This window comes from Macaca thibetana, chromosome 12 (assembly GCF_024542745.1).
Source record: "Macaca thibetana thibetana isolate TM-01 chromosome 12, ASM2454274v1, whole genome shotgun sequence".
NCBI lineage: Eukaryota > Metazoa > Chordata > Mammalia > Primates > Cercopithecidae > Macaca > Macaca thibetana.
This window is the reverse complement of record NC_065589.1, coordinates 46,166,937-46,189,181: the sequence shown is the minus strand read 5'-3', so window position 1 is coordinate 46,189,181 and position 22,245 is coordinate 46,166,937. Positions and strand designations below refer to the sequence as shown.

Here is a 22,245-nt window from a genome sequence, read left to right as displayed (position 1 = left end):
GGGGAAAAGATATCCTCCTTTGTTATTATTGGGATTATGAAACAGTACAACTTCCTATGGAGGGCAATTTAGCAATATTTATCACAACTTTGACCCCACAGTTGTCCTTCTAGGACTTTTTCCTACCAATATACTGGCTTGTACACATGACATAAATACAAGGTCACTTACTGAAGTATTGTTGGCCAATAGCAACAGAGGAAGCAACCAAAATCTCATCAATAAGAGACTGGCTAAATAATAGTTCGTATCCATAGTTTTGCAATACTGCTTCAAGATATATACATATATAAAATTAGGTTTAAACAATAAAAGTTCAGAAGAGTATATGTAGTATTTTACTATTTGGATGTAAAAGAGGTGGGGAGATAAAGAATATATACATATGCGTTCACTTGTATAAGCATAGACTGTCTAAAATGACCCATAATAAAATGGCAACATTATTTTTGAGGAAGGAAACTGGGTGGCTGGGATGTTTTTCACTTAATCTTTTCGTACTTTAAAAATAATGTGGATGTACTACCTATCCAAAATAGTTTTATGAATGTTTTCTTTTCAACAAAACTGAAAGCAGAGAAAAGATAGTCTTTTCAACAAATGGTGCTGAGATAATTGGATATCTATATGCAAAAACAAAATATCTTTGTTCCATACCTCACAAAATATATAAAAATTAAAATGGATCATAGATCTAAATGTAAACCCTGAAACTGTAAAACTTTTAGAAGAAAACGTAGGAAGAAATCTTTGTGATCTTGGATTACACAAAGATTTCTTAGATTTGATATCAAAACCATGATCCATAAAGGGACAAAAGCGATAAATTGGAGTTTATCAAAATTGACAACTTATACTCTTCAGAAACATGAAGGTAATGAGGAGACAAGCTACAGACTGGGAAGAATTATTTGCAAATCACATATCTGATTAAGGCCTTGTTTCCAGAAGGTATTAAAAATAATTTTTAAAATTTAAATACTAAGAAGAAAACCTAAGAAAAAGAATAGGCAAAAATTTGAACAGATAATTTCTTCAGCAAAGTTATGTGGCTGGTAAGCGCTTGAAAAGAGGTTAAGCATCAGTCATTAGGGAAATGCAAATATAATCACAGTGAGACACTACCACACATCTATTATTAGTACAGCCACTTTAGAAAATAGTTTGGGAATTTCTTTAAAAGTGAAACATACTACCACCATGTGACCCAGTCAGTGCACTACTAAGTATTCATCAAAGACAAATGAAAGTATGTCTCCACAGAGACTTGTACATAGGTGTTCACAACAGCTGTATTTGTAATAACTTAAAACCGGAACCAACTTAAGTGTCCACCAGGTGAATGGATAACTAAATTGTGATGCCCCTACAATAGAATACTAAGCAACAGAAAGAACTGTTGATACATGCAGCAGATTGAATGACTCTCAAAATAATTACACTGAGTTAAGTTATTCCAAAAAGAGTGCATACAATACAATTCCATATAAAATTCTAGAAAATACAAACTAATCTATTGTGACAGAAAACAGATCAGTGGTTACCTGTGAGAATCAGTAGGAGTGTGGGAATAGAGAGAGACAGAAGCGGGGAGATTACAAAGGAGCATAAGGAAACTTTTGGAGATGATGGAAATGTTTATATCTTAATTGTTTCAAAGTCTTATGCATGTGTCAAAACTTATCAAAATGCACACTTTAAGTATATGTAGCTTATTGTATGTCAATTATACCTCAGAAAAGGTGTTAAAAAAGAAAAATCATGTATTACCTATTCAAAAATGTATTAAATGTTTAAAGTAACTTTTTTTTTTTTTTTTTTGAGATAGAGAGTCTCGCTCTTTTGCCAGGCTGGAGTACAGTGGTGTGATCTCAGCTCGGCTCACTGCAACCTCTGCCTCCTGGGTTCAAGCAATTCTCGTGCCTCAGCCTTCCAAGTGACTGGGATTACAGGCTCCCGCCACCATGCCTGGCTAATTTATTTTTTATTTTTATTTATTTTTATTTATTTATTTACTTGTATTTTTAGTAGAGACAGGGTTTCACCACGTTGGCCAGGATGGTCTCCATCTCCTGACCTCATGATCCGCCCACCTCGGCCTCCCAAAGTGCTGGGATTATAGGCGTGAGTCACCATGCCTAGCCTAAAGTAACATTCTTGAAAGGATAGAACTGTAGAAATAGAGAACAAATTACTGTACATCAGTGTAGTGTGGGAAAGAAAAGAAAACAAATTAGTGGTTGCCAGAGTACAGGATGAGTTTTTGGAGTTTTTGGAGGGAAGCGCGAATACAGAGATAGCACAAGGGAATTCTTCTTCTCTGGTAATGGAACAGTTCTGTGTCTTGACTGTGGGGGTGGCAGTCATGTGAATATGTAAACAGGATCAAATTGCATGAAACTCTGCATACACATGCACATGCATACACACATAGATGAATGAAGGCTGAAAAAATGGCAAAAATGGAAAAATAAGTAATCTAGTTAGTCAAGTTAACAATAGTGTATGCATGTCAATTTCCTGGTTTTGATGTTGAACTACAGCAATATGAGAAGTCAGCAAAAGAAGCAGGATGAAGAGGCCGGGTTTGGTGGCTTACGCCTGTAATCCCAGCACTTTGGGAGGCTGAGGCAGGCAGATCACATGAGGTTAGGAGTTCGAGACCAGCCTGACAAACATGGTGAAACCCCTTCTCTACTAAAACTACAAAAATTAGCTTGGCGTGATGTTGCACACCTGTAATCCCAGCTACTTGGGAGGCTGAGGCAGGAGAATCGCTTGATCCCGGGAGGCGGAGGTTGCAGTGAGCCCAGATTATGCCATTGCACTCCAGCCTGGGTGACAGAGCAAAACTCAGTCTCAAAAAAAAAAAAGGATGAAGTATACGTTGGACTCTGCACTGTTTTTGCAACACCCTGTGAGCCTAAAATTATCAAATAAAAAGTTTAAAAAGAGTAATATTTAAAATAGTATGATTATCTGAACTGATGGTGTGGCACTACCAAAACTGTTTCAAGGAGGTTCTAATACTGTACTACTTCTAATTAGGATTCATTCTGCTGTAACACTCTTTTCTTGACCATATTTAGTACTTATACATCTTTGCTTTTATAATGTTTGTACATTTATATTTTCAAAAGGAAGCTAGTCTCATAATAATTTCTTTCCCACTTTACATCTCAGCTTCATAGTCTTATTCTCCCTATTCTTGTGTTTTCATGGAGATTAATATATTAGGTTTGTCTATGTTTATTCACGCAGATATTTTTATTGTAGTTTCCTTTAAAGAAATAAGCAGCTAATAAAGATGGGTTTTATTTATAGTAGTGAATAAATATATTTAAACATTTAAAATTTTGTTTCTAAATTTCTATGTCTTACTCCAGTCACTGATTTGTAATGTTATTTATTGTTTCTTTTTTCCTACTTAGGTGAAATCTATTCTTGAAAGAAGTAAAGAGGAGCTGTCCCGAACAGTGAAGTGTCGTAATGCGGCCCTGAAAGAGAGTCAGAAGTTGAAAGAAGACCTCGAGGCCGTGGAGGACAGGGAAAACAAGAAGGCAAGGAATCAGTCCCTTCTGACCGTCTGTCACTGAGAAGAAGCACTTACGAAATCTTTCATGAGCCATATGTTTTGCTTTCTTGCTTCCATTAGTAAGAAAAAGGATTGATCAGGGGAAGATTTCTTTTTTTAGAGAAAAGATAATTTTAGAATAGTTTAAATTTTTTCCCTTAAAAATACATTATATATATATAAAACTTCCAATTTTTTTTTAACTTTGTCTTAAATACTCAAAGAGAAAGTTCTAATTTTTTCTATTGAAACACATCTGATCTTGGTAATAATAACCTTTATAGTTATGTTTTATTAATGTGAGATAAGATTTCTGTGATGCTTTCTCCTTAACAGTGTGTGTGTGCTTAGTGGGAATAGAGGTCACATCCCAAACTCCTCTTTGTCAGCAAGTGCTAGGTTTTGTCTCTCTGAGGAGGGCTGTGAGTTACCTCATTCTTCAGCAGCTTCCGCTTTTTCTTACAGTCTTTTTTTCTCAGATAATTCTAATGCATTTCAGATGTATTATTCTCACCTGACCCCATCAGAAGTCAGCTGAGAGGCCAGCCTGGCACCACCTCTGTGCTGGTTAATGTGTATGCTGTAAAATGACCATAGTTGGGAAGCTGCAGAGTTCACCATAGGATCTGGGGGTCAGCTTTTCTTTTTCTTAACAACAACTTAAGAAACCACCTAAAAATAAAATATACTTTAATTATTCCCCCTAGCATCCTACTGTGTCTGCTTGTCTGCTTTCCATACTCTTTCCTGGGAGTAATGAGATCCACAAGCAGAAGAGTAACCAGAAAGGATCAAATGTCTTTGTGTTGTTTCATTTTCTGTTAGGTGGGAAACTTTCAGCGACAACTGGCAGAAGCTAAAGAAGACAACTGCAAAGTCACAATCATGTTGGAGAATGTGTTGGCTTCTCACAGTAAAATGCAAGGTGCTCTGGAGAAAGTACAAATAGAGCTTGGGCGGAGGGATTCAGAGATTGCAGGCCTCAAGAAAGAAAGGTACCTGTGTTTTTTTCCTGTCATTGGTATTGCTGCATTGTACTAAGGAGCAGTGTCAAGTCAATAAATGAAGTCACTTTACGTAGCTTCCTTTACAAAAAAAAAAAAATTGTAAAATGATACGTTTAAAGAATTACTAAGTTAGAGAAAATTTAGAATTAGAAATAAATATTATTTCCAAAAATTCAAAATGCCCCTATTGTGTAGTGATGTGAAGGAATTTCTAGACTATATATCCTAGAAATTCATTAGCTATACTGTTTTACCCTTGCTTTTTGCACCATGTAAACCTAATTCTGTTCTTGCTTCTACAGAATAGTAATTGTCAAGATAATGGAAACTAAGTACATACTTTAGTTTGAATTAATTATCCATTTATTACTATCCTGTTTCAAGATTAATAATTATTGTAGGTAAATCATCCTGAGAACCACTTCTTGCCATGTTTTATAAGTAAATTCCTTCATAGAATGTTTCAAAAATTAAATAAAATTTCCTTTTATTAATAAAAATTTATTCCTCAGAATAAACGGTCTGAGTTTAATAGGGCATATTGCCTCTATGTTATGAGAGAACAAGTGAGTTTTCTTTTTTCTTTTTTTACATTACATGCTGTTTATCTTTTAAAAGTTGCCTTTGCATTTTTAAAAAGTCAAGGGAATGGTATTAAAAATACTATTCACAATAACTTTATAAGTGGCTATTATATGTAGATGCAAAAATCTCAACAGCAAGCCAATCTTTGTAAAGGCAATATATTTTTTACTAGTGACATTTCCTAGTGATATATACGTATGATGCTATTTGAGCTTCTTAGAAGAAAAGTGTTCTGTAACTCCCAAATGATATCATTCCTAGATGATTCTTTTCTGTAGTCACTCTTTTTGTGCTTTTTATTTTTAGGGATCTCAATCAACAGAGGGTGCAGAAGCTAGAAGCTGAAGTGGACCAGTGGCAGGCCAGGATGCTTGTCATGGAGGACCAGCACAACAGTGAGGTTGGGGCCAGGCTTTAAAAAATGATAACATTGATATGTTTAGTTTTACTGAGATATTACTGTTTTGGGGAAAATGAAGTGAAACAATCAGGTAAATGTTTTTTTCAATCAAGTCTGAGTTTTGCACAGTGACATATCTACAAATGGGGAATTGACCTGTCTTACAATGAGTCACTTATTGGCAAACCAGTACCACAATAATGACTAATCTCTTTGTCTTATATGGTCTACATTTTTATTCATTTATTAATGCACAAAAAATTTCAGAAGTTAATGGGCTTAGAAAATATAGTCTGTCAGAAACAGCTTGAGTGATCCCACTATTAATAAGGAGTCACCTACACACACATGTGCTCACAGGTATATGTACATACATGCATACGTATCTATACGCACATATGTAAAATACACATGGATAGTTCATAAATAAGGGTTTTTTTTCCTGTAAGAATCTATAAGGAACGGTGGACAGGTTTTTTCTTCAAGGGAGTGAGACCAGAAGGTCATAGGACCAGGAAGGGGAATTTAGTTTAAAATTTAAAAAATTAGGATAAATTAAGCTGGGTCTGTTTTCCAAAGCTCTCTGGTGACCAGTGGAGCATGCCCTTCCCATTGCCTTCTAAGTGTTTCCCGAGCAGTGTCTCTAATAAGTTCTCATTCATATATGTATATACATATATATATATATATATTCCAGGCACCTGGAATCTTTGCTTCTGGTTCCAACTAATTATTGTTTCGGTGGCACTTGATGATAGAACGTGAGGAGTGTTTACGCAGTGTTATGGACTTCTTGCATCTATCTGTTACAGTGGAATTGAAAACATGCTTCTCTCTTTCAGATTGAATCTCTACAAAAAGCTCTAGATGTAGCTAGAGAAGACAACAGGAAACTTGCTGTGAGTCTGGAACAAGCTCTCCAGACAAATAATCATCTGCAAACAAAGCTAGATCACATTCAAGAGCAACTGGAAAGCAAAGAACTTGAGCGACAGAATTTGGAAACCTTCAAGTAAGAGCAGTGTAGTCACAGTAAAATTAGGGAAGCACCTCTGGAGGAGTTAAGTCACATTCACATAAATGGCTCATTCACATAAATCAGTTAAACTCTTTTCTCGTACTTTGCCCTAGTACTTCCAGCAGAGCCATGTTAAGAACCAGGCATAGCTGAGCACCAGCAGATAATAGCTGGCTAGAGCATGATCATTTGACTCTCCTTCTCAGCTCTTCCTTCATCCACTATCTAGCTGCTGCTTTACTCAAAGGTTAAATGAAAACTTAAAGAATATTGATTAGAAGGGACATTTGCATGTTTCTATGAAGGCTTTCCTATTAACAGCTTATATGTCCTTTAAAGACATGATTTAGACAAGAAAAAACATCAGCCTGGGTGGAATGACTCCATCTAAACAGATGTTAAGCCATTAAATGTTTTCAGTTTTGACCCGAGATTACTTAGATCAGACCTATCCAGTTCAGGTCAAATGACTAAAGTTTTGCCTTAAATTATACCTAGGTAAATATTTAGATATTAATAGCATCCCATGAAAATTTATACTTAAAGGAAATGCAGTGTGCACGTAGATCTTTATTCCTTTATAAATATTTATTTATTTATTTATTTATTTGAGACTGAGTCTTGCCCTGTTGCCCAGGCTGGAGTTCAGTGGTGTGATCATGGCTCACTGCAGCCTCTACTTCCTGGGCTCATGCAGTTCTCCTACCTGAGCCTCCTGAGTAGCTGGAACTACAGGCATGTATCACCATACCTGGCTAATTTTTTTTTTTTTTTTTTTTTTTAAGAGATAGGGTTTCTCCATGTTGCCCAGGGTGGTCTCAAACTCCTGGGCTCAAACAGTTCACCTGCCTCAACCTCCCAAAGTGCTGGAATTACAGGCATGAGCCACTGTTCTCAGCCTAGATACTTGTTCTTTTCAATTAGTGAGCATGTTGATACAGGAAAGAGGTATAAGCTACAGCAGAGATGGTATTTTCCAGATACATGATCTCTGCAAATTTTACATTCAGCTGAAATGTTACTGCCTTAAGACCGTTCCATATTGTGTTTATGTAGTTGTTGGCAGCAGCATTTAAAACTCTCCAATGTCAGTTTAGGTAATTATGATTTAGACGGCTAGTAATTGTTTCAAAGCCTGAAAATTATTTAGTGACTATAAAATGTAGTCCCTGCCACTACTGCTTCAAACAAACAAACAAAACCAAAGGAGAAAAAAATATGGTTAGGTCATTTACAGGAAAAGTATGAGGTGAGAGTTAGAGGGCTCCTTGCAGCATTTGCTTCAGGATTTACCTTTATGCCACTGCTTATGATAATAGTTTGTATTTTCATCAAAGATGAATCATGCTTCTTTACTTGAGATCTTTGAACCTCCTGAAATCATATGCAGAACTGTATTTATCAGTGCACAGGGTTAGGAAGACAGAGCAGGTTTTGGAGAACTTGTTGGGTTTTAGGTACAGTTATTTAATTTAGACTTAGAACTGTAGGCTTAGTTCTAAGAAGAGGCTACTATTTGGAATTCATCTCCATAAAGATAAAAGCTAAACGCCAGATGCGGTGGCTCACACCTGTAATCCCAGTATTTTGGGAGGCAGAGGTGGGTGGATCACAAGGTCAGGAGATCGAGACCATCCTGGCCAACATGGTGAAATACCCTCTCTACTAAAAATACAAACCTGGGTGTGGTGGTGGGCGCCTGTAGTCCCAGCTACTTGGGAGGCTAAGGCAGGAGAATCGCTTGAACCTGGGAGGCAGAGGTTGCAGTGAGCCGAGATCATGCCACTGCACTCCAGCCTGGGTGACAGAGCGAGACTCCATCTCAAAAACATAAAAAGATAAACGCTAAAGCTTTGGCGTGGGTTAGACTGCCATGGGAAAAGTATATAGAGAGAACCAAGGTCAGAACTTGGAGATGTGCTGCATTTCAGGTAGAAGGCAAACAGGGGCCACAGAAGGATCCAGAGAAGGAGCATTTAGTGGAGGTAAGGAAAGAATCAGTAGAATGTAGTATCACCAAAGTCAAACACAAGTGAGTCAGATGCTGCACAGTCAAAGAGACCAGAGAGGAAGCCACTGGGTTTTGCAACAGGTATCTACCAATCATCCTCCAGATGGCCAGTTTCTGTAGATACAGAAGATCACAAGGAGTAAGTGATTGATGAGGAAAGGCAGGCAAGGAGGACAATGGTGAAGATAAAGAACGTCAGATAGCAGCTCAAGAGTATAACATGAAGAAAAGTCATTCTGTTGCTGTCCTGTTTTTGGAATGGGAGGAACTGGACCATGATTAAAGATGATGGGAAAGAACTCGATTGAACTGGAGAAAGAGGGAGTCGAAGCGGAAGAGTTATCTTTAAAGATGAGTTTGGGGCCGGGCGCGGTGGCTCAAGCCTGTAATCCCAGCACTTTGGGAGGCCGAGATGGGCGGATCACGAGGTCAGGAGATCGAGACCATCCTGGCTAACACGGTGAAACCCCGTCTGTACTAAAAAATACAAAAAAAAAATTAGCCGGGCGAGGTGGCGGGCGCCTGTAGTCTCAGCTACTCGCGAGGCTGAGGCAGGAGAATGGCGTGAACCCGGGAGGCGGAGCTTGCAGTGAGCTGAGATCCGGCCACTGCACTCCAGCCTGGGCGACAGAGCGAAACTCCGTCTCAAAAAAAAAAATAAATAAATAAAGATGAGTTTGGATATTTCTTCCTTTGGGACTAGAGGGAAGCAGAAGCTGGGTGAGTCTTCAGAAGACTGTTGAGGAGGCTGATTGGTAGATGGTCTGCGATTTTCCTTAGGAAAAAAAGAGCAAGATGAATACATTCTAGAGATCTGCTGTATAACATAGGGCTATAATGAACAATATATTGTATGCTTAAAATTTGTGAAGAGGGTAGACCTCATATTAAATGTTCTTACCACAGTAAAAAGAAGAAGAAAGTAAGAGTTGAAGTTGAAGTGCTATGTGGGGGCTCAGGGCAGAGGTAGAGACTTGAGAGAAATTTTAAAATTTAAAGTTAATAAAAAATTTAATTAAAACTAAAATTTAGAATTTGAATTTTTAGAGCTAGATGATGACAATAGTTAACATCTGTTACATGCTCATGATATGTTGGGTAATATGCTAAGGACTTCACATGCATTATTTCCTTTAGTACAAACTATTACCCTATGATGGTGGTTACTGTTATTATTCCCATTTTGAAGATAAGGAAACAAGCAGGGGAAGGTGGTGTACCATACTCAAGGTCAGACATCATCTTACTAGAGCTAGGATTAGGATCCAGGCAGCAGCAGGCTGACTCCAAAACTTATAGTCTTAATCATTTCGATATAAGCACAATAAATTTAAAGGCAATTTAGAAAGTTATAAGAAAATCAAAATACAGCACTGTAAAAATGATGGTTTTGTTCCCTTTCTATATCTCCATGAATTTTTTGCTCATTTTTCAGATTGAGGTGGGTATGGGGAGGAGTGTGGGAATGTAAGAAATAACCACAATTATATCCAGTAACTTCAGGATCTCCATCCCTTTATGCTGTGCCTTGAGGACAGGTGTCAGCAAATTTTTAGATGTGATGACCAAAGTGTATTGATACATTCCTGCCTGGGGTACTGGAGGGACAGTTGAAGTTACCACCTGCAAGTCTCATGTAGAGACCAAGTCACTGAATGCTGCTAAGTGGAGAAACTGAATCCATTAGTAGATGTGCTTTTAGAGACACATGGAGAACATGGATGTATTATACAAATAAGAGCAAGAGATAGTCAGGAGGAGAGAGGGGGGAAATGAAGATGATTTCATGGCAGGGCAGGCTCCTATCCTTTGAGAAAGAACCAATAACTCGAGTAATCATATAGTAAGTCATTATCAGCTGGATCAGAGAATGTTAAAGCTGGAAGAAGCCTAGTAATTGCTTAAATCCATTTGGTCCTTTTTGGAGTCACTTATCCTTTTAAAAATCAGAAGCTATGGACTCAACTACAATCCCTCACACACACACACGTTTTGCATATTATTTCCGGGAATTCCAGCATCCTCAGAAGATTAATCATGGGTCTTGACCAAGGAGTTCAAGTTAGGAATGCTGATCTAATTTAAGGCTCTCAGTTTAAAGATAAGGAAACAATATTATTACAAGTTAAAACTTGAGTAGTAAATAGCTGCTAGCAAAAAGACATCATCTTACTAGAGCTGAGATTACAATCCAGACAGTAGCAGGCTGACTCCAAAACCCATAGTCTTAATCCCTTTGCTAAAATAATGGTTTTGTTTGAAAAGACAAAGGCAAGAGAAAAGACAAAAGCAAATATCTCTTAAAGTATTTCTGCTTCCTCCAATATTTTTCTTTGATGTGAGTTTTTTACTCATTTGGTTGGTAAAATGAGTTAATTGTTTCTCAGCCTCCTAAATAGCTGGGATTACAGGCACCCGCCACCATGCCCAGCTAATTTTTGTATTTTTAGTAGAGGTGGAGTTTCACCATGTTGGCCAGGCTGGTCTCAAACTTCTGACCTCAGGTGATCCACCTGCCTCATCCTCCCAAAGTGCTGGGATTACAGGCATGAGCCGCCTTGCCTGGCCTGTTTGATGATTTTTACGTAGAATTAATGTTTTTTCATGCTACAGGTAAGTTCACTTCTTTTTTCTTCTGTTAATGAGCTCCAAATTAGGTTCACCAGGCTACTGATAGGCTGCTTGTTTATAAATCACATACCTTTTGGAGAGTTGCACACTCCCCTCCAAAACTTTCTTACCTCCTAAAATGATTTCTAAAGGTGACTTATCACCTCTCTTCTTCAAAACAGAGACCAGATGACTGAAGAGTCCAAAGTGGAAGCAGAATTGCATGCTGAACGCATAGAAGCCCTAAGAAAGCAGTTTCAAACTGAGAGAGAAACTGCAAAGAAAGTGGCACAACGGGAAGTGGCTGAGGTATAGAGTCATGAGGAAAGTTTCTCTCTTTGTGAATGCCTCTTAGGAGGAAAAGCAGCTCTGGGATTTCAGAGAATGGCTGCAGTTGGCCTCTGACTCCTCTCGTCCCCCTTTGATCAGCAGGCCAGATGTAATTAAGACCGCTCTGTAAAGCAGCACACAAGAAAAAAGTTTCTGACAGAATTCTCTGCCCAGCAAAGGTGTGCCTTGGTGGGAGATTTTCCATCAGAGAGTGATAAGCGAGAGGGATAGAGGAATAAGGAGACTGCCATGTGACAGACAGAAGAGAAATCATCTGTCTTCTCAGTTCACTTAACTGGCATCTATTCTGCATCTACCATGTCCTGAGAGACACGGAGAAAACAGTAGAAGATATGGTCCTGCCCTAGGGTGTGCCAAATGACCCTTGTTTGGGATCTCCAGTCCGGACATGAGACAAATAGGGAAAACATCAGAGAACTTTCTTGGGTAGCAGAGGCTGTGTACAACTTTGAAGGAATTCGAAGTAAGAGAAAGTTTATTGGCCGGGCGCGGTGGCTCACGCCTGTAATCCCAGCACTTTGGGAGGCCGAGGCGGGCGGATCACAAGGTCAGGAGATCGAGACCACGGTGAAACCCCGTCTCTACTAAAAATACAAAAAATTAGCCGGGCGCGGTGGCGGGCGCCTGTAGTCCCAGCTACTCAGGAGGCTGAGGCAGGAGAATGGCATAAACCCAGGAGGCGGAGCTTGCAGTGAGCCGAGATCGCGCCACTGCACTCCAGCCTGGGTGACAGAGCGAGACTCCGTCTCAAAAAAAAAAAAAAAAAAGAGAAAGTTTATTTTCTCTTTTTTTGGTTGATAGAAGAAGGGAAGCTTAATGAGAGTACAGGATTGAGACTAGCAGAGATGGCAGGACTGGACACCTTACAAAACTGGCCAAGCTTACTTACAAAAATGAACAGGACATGCAAGCAGATGAAAAGTAGCCTCTGTTGATTAGAGCAGAGACTTTGGGAAATGTTAGAGAAAGAGTGTTAGCTTAAATGGGACCACCTGATGGATGGCCTTAGTTATAGAAATGTTGGATGTGAACTCAGGTAGAAATGGAGCACTATGGGTTTCTGAGCAGGGGGTGGTATGATAGAAGCATAAGTTTAGGAAGGTTAATGTAACAACAGAGGACAGTAGAGGATAATGAAGAGAAACTGGAGGCATGGAGACTCAAGAAAACTATAACTGTTAATTTGAGTATTAGATGATTAGGGCCAAGCAAAGTAGTTCAGTTGAAAATAGAAAACAATTAAGTCAGAAAGCCCATTTTAATAGAAAAATCATCAAACAGGCCGGGCAAGGCGGCTCATGCCTGTAATCCCAGCACTTTGGGAGGCTGAGGCAGGTAGATCACCTGAGGTCAGAAGTTTGAGACCAGCCTGGCTAACATGGTGAAACTCCATCTCTACTAAAAATACAAAAATTAGCTGGGCATGGTGGCAGGTGCCTGTAATCCCAGCTATTCAGGAAGCTGAGGCACAAAAATCGCTTGAACCTGGGAGGTGGAGGTTACAGTGAGCCTAGATGGCGCCACTGCACTCCAGCCTGGGTGACAGATGGAGACTCTGTCTCCAAAAAAAAAAAAAAAGAAAAGAAATTATCAAACAGACATTAAATGTTGTATCCTGGAGAAGGAGGGATTAAAATAATTGCTTGGTTGGCATGGCTGGTCTGTGTTTCACCAAATTTGTTACATTTAGTAGTTGCAATTGACAGATGATTCACAAAATCAAACTCAAATAATGGTATATAAAACAATTTTGTGAATTGCAAAGCACTATATAAATACAAATGTTATAAAAAGCAAATTCTTTTTATAGAAGAATTAGGGAACATAAAGGTGTGCTAAATGTAGAAATGTACCTTTAGTCAGAGATCATTGTTAAGAATACTTACAGCCGGGTTCAGTGGCTCACGCCTGTAATCCCAGCACTTTGGGAGGCCGAGGTGGGGGGATCACGAGGTCAGGAGATTGAGACCATCCTGGCTAACACAGTGAAACCCCGTCTCTACTAAAAATACAAAAAAATTAGCTGGGCGTGGTGGCGGGCGCCTGTAGTCCCAGCTACTGGGGAGGCTGAGGCGGGAGAATGGCGTGAACCTGGGAGGCGGAGCTTGCAGTGAGCTGATAATTGTGCCACTGCACTCCAGCCTGGACTACAGAGCGCAACTCCGTCTCAAAAAAAAAAAAAATACTTACAAAATGAAATCCTTTGAAGAAGGATCAGTGACAGTGAGGGAGTGACAGCAGTGAGGAGTTGGCAGCAGCACTGGGCTCACAGAGCACTGCCTGAGTCCCAGCTCTGCCTCTTATTAGCTACGTGTTAATTTACTGTGTAAGTAAGTGATTTAATTTCTGAGTTTCAGTTTCCTCAGTCATAAAATGGAAACTACCACAACTATTTTTCAAGTTTATCTTGAGAATTAAATTGGAAAGCATTTTTAAAGTAATTATCACAGTACCTGAACATAATAATCACTACAAAGTAAATGATAGTTGTTAGTGCTTATCCAGTTTTAGAAAGGCTGTGACTGAGGTAACTGAAATATCTAACAGGAAGTTAGTTGGGCAGTAATAAAAGACTGTAGTGTAAAGTTAGGATCTAAAAGAAGGAACTAGTATAGAAAGAAAAGGTACAGATATCCTTGACTTTACTCTTTGCTGTGTTAAATGCTGGCAGACAGAGAGAGTACCACCTTCCTGTCTTCTCCCTTCTCAACTGCCTCCTCTTCCTAAAGTTTTTGAGTGGCAGTGGTTTAAGGGCATATTAGAAGGACGGGAACTCTATAAAATTATTTAAGTAACTACTATGCAGTTTTTTTCACGAGATAAGTTTATTAAAATCCTTGAGAACAAAAAGCAAAATTATAAAAATATATGCCATGACAGTCAATAACTTGACAGATATTTATATAAACTGCCATATAATTCATTTTTTTTTTTTTTTTTTTGAGACGGAGTCTCGCTGTGTCTCCCAGGCTGGAGTGCAGTGGCGTGCTCTCGGCTCACTGCAAGCTCCGCCTCCCAGGTTCACGCCATTCTCCCGCCTCAGCCTCCCAAGTAGCTGAGACTACAGGCGCCCGCCACCACGCCCAGCTAGTTTTTTGTATTTTTAGTAGAGACGGGGTTTCACCATGTTAGCCAGGATAGTCTCGATCTCCTGACCTCGTGATCCACCCGCCTCGGCCTCCCAAAGTGCTGGGATTACAGGCTTGAGCCACCGCGCCCGGCCAATTCATTTTCATTTCTTCAGAAATGAGGTTGCAAGTGACAGAGAAGAGCTTATAGCATGATAATCATAGAGTAATTATTGTGTGTGCCAAACTCTACTTCTTTCTCTATATGATCTTAATTTAATTTGTTATTTGTATTCTATGAAGTAGGCTATACACACACTGTTCAGATGATGAACCTGAGGCTTAAGGTAGTTAATTGCCCCAGATCACTCAACCAGTAAGTGCTGAAGGTGATATTTGGACAGAGGTCTGACTCCAAAGCCATGCTCTTAAAATGCAAATGATGAATATACATTTACATTCTTTATTCCAAGAAAGAGTTTGTTCTTCAGTGATAAAAATTATGAAAACCACTTGGTCTGTTGCTCCATAAATCTGCTTAATCAGACATTATTATTGCCTCACTAACTCTCCTTTTTAAAAGAAAATCCAAAGATAACAAAATATAAGGACAAAACTACATAAGCTTCTCTTGATGGAAAGTAAAAATGTTTCAATTTTTTCCCTTGTGTTTTAAGCTGAAGAAAGCCCTTGATGAAGCTAACTTCAGATCAGTGGAAGTGTCCCGGACCAACCGAGAGCTGCGACAGAAACTTGCAGAGCTAGAAAAAATACTAGAAAGTAACAAGGAGAAAATAAAGAATCAAAAGACCCAAATTAAGCTCCACTTGTCAGCTAAGGCGAATAATGCTCAGAATATAGAAAGGATGAAGGTTGTATGAGAAACCTCTTCTCACTTCCTGGATACCCTGTGAGGATGTAGGCAGTCAGTGGTGTCTGGGGAAGACAGGTTTTAGAACCCTACCAGCCCCACGTATTCTCTGGGAATTATAGCCAGTTGCCTTTGGGGAGACTTTTTCAGTGGAGACGCTGCTGTGTAAATGTTTGATTTCTCCTTTGCTGCCAGTGTCACATTCTGGTTCCCCATCTGTCCCTTCCGTGTTGATTGTACTGGACTTTGCTCTTTCGGGATCAGTGGGCCAGATGGGAAAGAAAGCTCAGCAGGAACTGGTAACTTTGGGTCTCATATTGGAATCTTTCTGTCATCTTATAGGCAAAAAGAGCAAGCCACTGATTTTTTCCACTGATCATCTTTTTATGTTATTTTCCATTTACTTTTAGCAAATAGAAAAAGAATTGAAGCAAATGGAGCTAATTAAGGATCAATATCAGAAAAAAAACTATGAACAGGTAGATAGATGATTTCCATACACTCTGTGTTTACCTTTCATGCCAAATCTCAAACTTGGAGGGGGTTCACCAAATGTCTCCGTCTTTGTATCCTTCCAGTCTTTGAGTATCCAGAGATTTGTGTGTGAAATGACTAACCTGCAGAAAGAGATGCAGATGTTGGCCAAGAGCCAATATGATGCCTCAGTGCGGAATAAACAGCAAGAGCTGTGCCTAGAAGCAGAGCGGAAAATAAGGCAGGAGCTAGAGAATCGGTGCCAGGTAAAAGGTTTCCTAAGATTCATCTTAAAGATCGTCAGCAAATGACATGTGCCAAGCCCAGCAGTATTGCACCTAGACTTTCTAGAGTCTACAGAAGACAACACATATTTACAAATTGTTTATCTTAGCTAAGTCCTTAGAATAATAGTATCTAGGAAGAAGACTGTAGTTTGAATACGGCAAATGTTCTCCGTTTTCAGTTTAATAAAAGTAACGTCAAATTTTGAAGAATATCTAGGGCTTAGATATGCAAAGTATCAGTTACTAAGTAAGACTTCTGAACTGAATTCCATAGCCTTTCAGGAACTTTATACACCTCATTTCTTCTCCTAGCACAGATACACCTGTTGCTGTTACAGGACTCTTAGGTATTCCTAAATGAATAAAAAGCATAACGTCATATCACTGAAAAGGGACTTCAAGAGATCACTGAGCTCTTGTCTTTCAATAGGGTTTGTCATGAGAAGTATCTCTCCAGTTCTGAAAAGAGATATTAATCACTTTCCTCAACAGAATCCATAAATAAAAAATCAAAATGTGTAATAATATCCACATATGTAGATATGGAGACTATAGGTTAAACTGAAAATAACAGTTTTTATCTCATATGTCGGTAGCACCTGAAGTTAGAAGGCACTCCATCCTATTTTCATATTTGGTTGCCCATTTATTATAACAGTGAAGCATTTGATTCCTTATGGTATGTTGGAAGTTTATAAAAATCTCTGTATCACATTTTCAGGAATTGGAAGAAACTATCAGACACCTGAAGAAATGTAAAGAGGCAACAGAGAATAAGCTGAAAGAAGCCAGTGTGGAATCAGAACAGGTGAGCCAGACCCATGGACGTAAACACTTAGACGTTTCCTTCAACACAACAACCCTGAAGCAACCCAAGTCAATGTGAAATCCTTCATTAACAGAGTTGTCAGGAATGCAACAGGGAAAAACCAGTAACTTCCCAAGTGTAGTCTCTATTGTAAAGAAGTGATTTTTAGATTAAGAGTCTGTGTCCTGATGATAGATGAGAGATAACGCGATGCTAAAATATTAAACCTGAAGTCCAAATCTCCCTACTAAATATGAGGAAAAACCAGCATATGTGTGGATTTTAGTGCATTATTATTTGACATGACCCTACTGAAAGTGGATGCTCTTTGTTCAATCAATCAATAACTAAAAAAGTAAAGTAGACCCCATTTAACTAATTTGTGAATTTGCCTTTTCTATTCTAAACTTAAATTAGCCTTTTGGGGGGTATTTCAAATCATACTTTTTTTTCTTTCTTTGAAACAGGATCTCACTCTGTCACCAGACTGGAGTATATGGCATAAGCTTGGCTCACTGCAACCTCCACCTCCTAGGCTCAAATGATCCTCCCACTTGAGCCTCCCAAGTAGCCAAGTAGCTGGGCATGGTGGTGTACCATGCACAGCTAATTTTTGGTGGAGATGAGGTTCCACTATGTTGCCAGGCTGGTCTTGAACTCCTGCACTCAGGTGATCCACCAGCCTTGGCCTCCCAAAGTGCTGTGATTCCAGATGTGAACCACTACACCTGGCCCATGAACTACTACATTCTTAAGAGTTCATATATTTTTTCATTTTCAAAGCCATCTTGTACCTTCATTCTTAATTTTCTCTTGGGTCCTCTCTTGCATTACTTCACATCCAGGAAACATTAACAAATGCATGGAAAGCAGCAAGTCTGCATGCATTGTTTAACCCCTCACTCAGAAATTACTCTCATATATAGGTTGTTAAGTATATTGTGCAAATAGGTTGCAAAGAACATGCAGTCAGAATTTGGGTCTTTTAATTTCTAAGTAAAAAATCTCTGCAACTAATACACAAAAAACTTGTAACTCTTTCTTTGTGTCTTTTAATGGTGATATTTATATGTTCAGATAACAGCTAACCTGGAAGAAGCCCATCGCTGGTTTAAACACAGGTTTGATGGTCTACAACTTGAGCTGACAAAAAACCGGTTGCAGAGGCCTTCTGGGGAAGACAGGTGGCAGGAAAAGGTAAGATTAAGACATGGATGTCTTAAGCAATTTTCTACTTGTTGCTTCTCAGATTTCTAATTACTAAAGTTCTCTCATCATCTTGATACTGTCTCTGTTAATCTTTAGTTTCTTTACACTAATGCTAGCAAACCAGTTAATTTCTTTTTCTTACAAACTTCCACCTGTCACAAACTTTTTAGATTAGAATCACCTGTCTTCATGAATACATGACATGTGTAGAGGCAAAACAGGCGCAGATTGCTGCAGTTAGCTTTGAACAGTCAGTGTTAGGTGTGTTTTCTTTCCAACAGGACCAAGATGTAAAACATGATGTCATGTCCAACCAATCTGTTCTGCATCGGTGGGAGAAAAAACAGAATCTTAGGCCTATGCCCAAGAAGTATCATTCTGAGGTACAGAGGAAGTGATGTCCTTGACGAGGGAGCTTCTTTATGTGTAGCTACACTCCATGATTCCACGAGCCCAGCAGCCAGGGCTGGCCTGTTTCTAGAGTCATAAGAACATGAAGTCTTTGATGTGGGCTGAAGATTTTGGACCTGAGTTTATCATTTTATGAACTATTATATCAGTACAAAGCTACCCCGTTGTTTTGTCCCTTTTTGCATTTTCCACCCAATAAATTTATGTTAATTTGTTTTATGATAGGAGATGGTGTTCCATGATTCTTGTCTGTTTTTCTAATAAGTATAAGAAAAAGCTTTTAGCAAGGTTCTAAATGATATTGCTACTAAACGATATGATATTTGCTTCAATGAAACGTCCTCCTCTAACATGCAGTAGATAATCCCTGAAAATAGAATTGTGTGAAAAATGGTAAAGACTCCTCTACTGTCTTGCAGACTGACACACTTCTGTGTTGGGTAATTACCAGCATAGCTTTTAAATGACTAATATCTCTATTCTCAAATAAGGCATTTCAGATATTATATTTATAGCTTCCTTGGTCATTAAAAAAGTTACAGAATGCAGCAGTCTGTTCTTCTCAGGGAGACTATGCCTGACCAACATAGCTCTTCCTTACTATAGTTAAGGAATAAGCTCATCTTCATCTTTTTATTTCAGATGTTGAGTGGTGGATTAGGTAATCCAGATTTAACATATGTAAATGGATGGCATAATACCTGACTTAATTAATACTCAAGTAATCATAGCTGCTGCTGACATTATCAGGACCTAAATCAAGTAAGCAATCATGAAATTGTAAATAATATCAAATATAAGACTGTCAAAGGTTGATGAGCCTACTACTCAATATCTGATAGAAAAAAACAAAGCTACATTTATCACTTACTATATAGTAAGGGATAATTGTTGTTCAGGCATAGTCTTCCTTGAGCAGAGCAGACTGTTAATCTCATGTAGGTTCTTTGGGAATATGGAATTCATATTGACATCTGTAGAAGTGTAGTTACTGAAGTGAGACTATTGTTTATTGATTCACATTCAGAAGCATGTTAATTGGAGTGGGTCCATTTCTGTTTGTTTGACTTAAGGAATAAAGGACTCTTGCTGGTTTTCAGGCTTGTAAAAGCATGTACAAAAAGGCAAGTTGGCCAGGTCCAGTGGCTCATGCCTGTAATCCCAACACTTCGGGCGGCCAAGGCAGGCAGATCACTTGAGGCCAGGAGTTTGAGACCAGCCTGGCCAACATGGTGAAACCCTGTCTCTATCAAAAATACAAAAATTAGCCAGGTGTGGTGTTGCAAACCTGTAGTCCCAGCTATTTGGATGGCTGAAGCACAAGAATCGCTTGAACCCAGGAGGTGGAGGTCGTAGTGAGCCAAGATCATGCCACTGTACTCCAGCCTGGGCAACAGAGTGAAACTCTGTCTCAAAAAAAAAAAAAAAAAGAAAAAAGAAAGAAAAAAAGTCATTGATCTAATGGACAAGTTAAAAACTGGTAAAAACTGGTAGTTAAAAACTAGCTGCTTGTTCTCATGGCTTCCAAACAATCAATCTTAATCTGCTTTTGGGAGGATGTAAACATTTTATTATTTGTGCCCCCTTTTGGTCCTCTATCATATGTTAGGACAGTGGCTCTGTAGAAGCATTTGAGACGGAACAACAGACATCAAACAACTGTTTTGTTAACCCAGGTACAATGTGAAGTGTTAGCACTGGTACATACACCTCTCTGGTTGGAAAAAGAAAATAATTCATGGCTATTTTATTACCTGTAACTACTTTGGTTCTATGGTTTGAATGTGTCCCCTCCAAAGTTCATGTTGAAACTTAATTCTTACTCTGGTGGTATTAAGTGGGGGGCCTTTAGGGCCTCTGGGGAAGTGGATTAAGTGGGGGGCCTTTGGGGCTCTGTCCTCATGAATGGAGTAGTGCCTCATTAAAGGGCTGGAGGGAACTAACTTGGGCCATTTTGCCTTTCTGCTTCCACCATGTGAGGACACAGCATTCAGCTCCTCTGGAGGAAACAGCAACAAGGTGCCATCTTAGAAACAGGGAACAGGGTCCTCACTTGACATCAAATCTGCAAGCACCTTGATCTTGGACTTCCCAGCCTCCCAAACTGTAAGAAATAAATGTCTGTTCTTTATAAATTACTCAGTCTCAACTGTTTTGTTATAGCAGCAGAAACAGACTAAGAAGACGCTTGGTTATGAACAATTTAAGTTGTTTACTGTGTCTCCAAGGGTTGGGCCATGTTATTTACTGGGTCAGCTAAAGTGAGAGAACACATTTTTGGTGGTCTCCTCAAGTTGTCAAACTCCTATGGGATAGGTCACTATGCATAGGAGTTGATGTGGTTTGGCTCTGTGTCCCCACCCAAATCTCATGTTGAATTGTAATTCCCAGTGTTGGAGGAGGAGGGGCCTGGTGGAAGGTGATTGGATTGTGGGGGCAGTTTTCCCCCTTGCTGTTCTTGTCATAGTGAGTGACTTCTCACAAGATCTGGTTGTTTAAAAGTGTGTATTACCTCTTTGTTCACTTGCTCTCTCCTGCTGCCACGTGAAGATGTGCTTGCTTCCCCTTTGCCCTTCCACCATGATTATAAGTTGCCTGAGGCCTCCCCAGCCATACCTACTGTACATCCTGTGGAACTGTGAGTCAATTAAGCCTCATTATAAATTACCCTGTCTCAGGTCTGTATAGCAGTGTGAGAATGGACTAATACAGGAGTCTCTCCAAAAAGAGATTTATCCCTTTGGACTCTTTAAGATATATAGTCAGTTGAGGGTATTGGGGAATTATAACTCTAAAACAGCCTAACCAGGAGCCCCCCAGAATAATTAACCATGGTCCAGGGTTGGCACTGAAAACCTTGGTGGTGAATTCCACAAAGGAAAAAGATCCCAGTTACTAGACAAGGGAGATGATCAACCTTAATGGATTGTAAATGTATTACCACTTAATGTTGTCATGACAGTCACAGTTATATGCCAAGAATATTTATATCCTCCTTTTCCAGAACAAGGACATTTTTCTTCACTTATGTATTGTCCTCAAAGGGTGCCATTATTGATAAAGTTAATGTAACATACCTTTATGTTATTTTTTAGATTGGCTATACTAGATTGGGAGAAAGACATAGTTAGATGGATGATCATTTCTAGTAAAGCTTATATTTGTTATAAGAGGTATATGATAGCTAAATCACAACTATATATAAGCTTAAACTAGTAAAGAGAGGAGTATGACCAGCAGAGTAACAGACAAAGGTACGTTAAAGAGAATGTGACAGAAGAATCTCGTTCAAATGGTCTCAGGCCGAAGCCGCCTATTTTGTGTGGCTGTCTACTTGTTCTGAGGCTTTTGGGTTAGCAGCCAATTTCTGCAGATCATCCGCTTCTCAAAGCCCTTCAGAGAACTTTGGGATCTCTAATGGGTAGAACTTTCTGATTCTATTAAGACCTTTTCTGTTTTTCCAGAGGATTGAAGTGATATGAGCAACAAGGATTCATTTAAAAAGCAAAGCTTATATAATTCAAATCATGAAAAACCATTCCAGCTTAATGTGTCCCTGTA

General features: G+C 39.1%; 1 protein-coding gene across 5 annotated transcripts in view; it reads left to right on the top strand.

The window, feature by feature from the left end:
- CCDC150 (coiled-coil domain containing 150) overlaps positions 1 to 18,908 on the top strand; it is a 95,666-nt gene extending 76,758 nt beyond the window's left edge. For all 5 annotated transcript variants that reach the window (XM_050752810.1, XM_050752807.1, XM_050752809.1 and 2 more), the window contains 11 exons: positions 3,432 to 3,560; positions 4,400 to 4,569; positions 5,473 to 5,566; positions 6,409 to 6,578; positions 11,388 to 11,514; positions 15,302 to 15,496; positions 15,906 to 15,974; positions 16,074 to 16,235; positions 16,978 to 17,064; positions 18,142 to 18,261; positions 18,555 to 18,908. In XM_050752810.1, the coding sequence (XP_050608767.1) occupies positions 3,432 to 3,560; positions 4,400 to 4,569; positions 5,473 to 5,566; positions 6,409 to 6,578; positions 11,388 to 11,514; positions 15,302 to 15,496; positions 15,906 to 15,974; positions 16,074 to 16,235; positions 16,978 to 17,064; positions 18,142 to 18,261; positions 18,555 to 18,671 (1,440 nt within the window). In that variant the 3' untranslated portion in view covers positions 18,672 to 18,908. The remainder of the gene's footprint in view (positions 1 to 3,431; positions 3,561 to 4,399; positions 4,570 to 5,472; positions 5,567 to 6,408; positions 6,579 to 11,387; positions 11,515 to 15,301; positions 15,497 to 15,905; positions 15,975 to 16,073; positions 16,236 to 16,977; positions 17,065 to 18,141; positions 18,262 to 18,554) is intronic.
- Positions 18,909 to 22,245: the final 3,337 nt, after the last annotated feature.